Source organism: Orycteropus afer, unplaced genomic scaffold (assembly GCF_000298275.1).
Source record: "Orycteropus afer afer isolate SDZICR_OR568_19922 unplaced genomic scaffold, OryAfe1.0 scaffold00061, whole genome shotgun sequence".
NCBI lineage: Eukaryota > Metazoa > Chordata > Mammalia > Tubulidentata > Orycteropodidae > Orycteropus > Orycteropus afer.
The window spans coordinates 256,392-258,316 of record NW_006921648.1 but is presented as its reverse complement, the minus strand read 5'-3'; the positions used below and the strand labels follow the sequence as shown (position 1 = coordinate 258,316).

The 1,925-nt window shown below is 65.8% G+C and overlaps 1 protein-coding gene across 1 annotated transcript in view; it reads left to right on the top strand.

Annotated features, from left to right (window-relative positions):
* The window catches only part of IFT140 (intraflagellar transport 140), a 68,353-nt gene that overhangs the window by 24,369 nt on the left and 42,059 nt on the right, over positions 1-1,925 (top strand). Inside the window, 2 exon segments of the mRNA XM_007939646.1 lie at positions 188-260; positions 641-732. Of these exon segments, the coding sequence (XP_007937837.1) occupies positions 188-260; positions 641-732 (165 nt within the window).

Genomic DNA, 1,925 nt, shown 5'->3' with positions numbered 1-1,925 from the left:
TGTGGCTAGGTGACCAGGGTCAACCCCAGCCCAGACACACTGGCCCAGGCATGACTTTGTCCTCATGGTCTGGTTGGGTGACTGGGCAGCCATGCTCAGGGGTGTTTAAGGCGGAGAGGGAGGGGATGTTGGAACGTGGAGTGGACAGTGCCCTCCTGATGTCCTTCTTGGACCTCGTTCCCCTCAGGACGCTGTTGCCGTCTGGAACGGGAAGCAGGTGATGGTCTTTGAGCCTTTGGGAGCCACGCTGCGAAACGCGGGTAAGAGTCTCTGCAGGTGGGGGACATGGCACCCCCACTGCCTGTCCTCACTTCACCCCTAAAGTTCTCTTCTGACGTTCACCCCAGTCCGTCATTCGTTCTCTGACTAAGGTCCCTTTCCATCCCTCTCCTTGGCCGTGGGAGACGCCCTCAGGGCTGGGGCTCTGAGTTTGGAGGTGCCGTTACAGTACAGAGGAGACCCCAGGGATGAGTTGGAAGGGCAGGGAGCCCCAGCCAGTGTCCCCAGGCCAAGCCCAGGGCTGTGCGAGCACACTGCCCGTGGTCCCCGCATCTCAGGTCTCCCGTCTCCCACCTGCACGATGCTGCTGACCCCGCCGTCACAGAGCTGCCACCGTCACCACGTCCACCTTGCATTCCAGGCACCTTCCTGTGCGAGTCCCCAGTGTTGGCCATGCACGAGGAGAGCCTCTACACTGTGGAGCCAAACCGGGTCCAAGTGCGCACCTGGCAGGTGAGGCGTGGTTGAGAGTAGGGGCCCGTGACGGCCGAGCTGGACCCCACCCACAGGTGCAGGGCTGCGAGGGCCAGGGCTGTGTCTGACGGTATCCCCCAGAACTGCCCTCAGATGCCCACTGTCTTGGTGTCAGCTTTGTGCTACGACTTCTCAGCCCCAGAACGGGCCACTTTTGTGTGGCCCACATCCCACTCCCTGGAAACCCCACTTCTCAACCGCACGTGGTCAGCAGGTATCCACAGGACAGCAGCTCCCAGGACTCAACCCCACCTGGGGTGGGTGTGACCTCCACAGTGGCCGAGGCCTGGGTGTTGTCAGACAAGGCCCGGGCAGGGACACGTTGCCCTCACTGGCCCTGTGCGCTCCGGGATACGGGGAGCTGCTCATTGGGACTGACGTGTGTCCTGGGGCCCAGCGGCCAGTGGGGGGCCGTGCCTAGGCCGTCCGTGGCCTGGGGCCCGGTCATGAGGGGGTCTGTCAGAGCAGGACCCGTGCCTGGGCTGTCTGTGGCCTGGGGCCCGGTGACGAGGGGGGCTGTCCATGGCCTGGGGCCCGTTGACAAGTGGGGCTGTCAGAGCAGGACCCGTGCCTGGGCTGTCTGTGACCTGGGGCCAATGACGAGGGGGGCTGTCCATGGCCTGGGGCCCGGTCACAAGTGGGGCTGTCAGAGGAGGACCCATGCCTGGGCTGTCCACCCCACGGGGCCCGGTGACGAGGGGGGCTGTCAGAGGAGGACCCGTGCCTGGGCTGTGTGTGGCCTGGGGCCCGGTGACGAGGGGGGCTGTCCACGGCCTGGGGCCCAATGACGAGGGGGGCTGTCCATGGCCTGGTGCCCGGTGACGAGTGGGGCTGTCAGAGCAGGACCCGTGCCTGGGCTGTCTGTGGCCTGGGGCCCAGTGACAAGTGGACCTGTCAGAGGAGGACCCATACCTGGGCTGTCTGTGACCTGGGGCCAATGACGAGGGGGGCTGTCCGTGGCCCGGGGCCCTATGACAAGTGGGGCTGTCAGAGGAGGACCCATGCCTGGGCTGTCCACCCCATGGGGCCCGGTGATGAGTGGACCTGTCAGAGGAGGACCCGTGCCTGGGCTGTCCATGGCCTGGGGCCCGGTGACGAGTGGACCTGTCAGAGCAGGGCCCGTGCCTGGGCTGTCCGTGGCCTGGGGCCCGGTGACGAGTGGACCTGTCAGA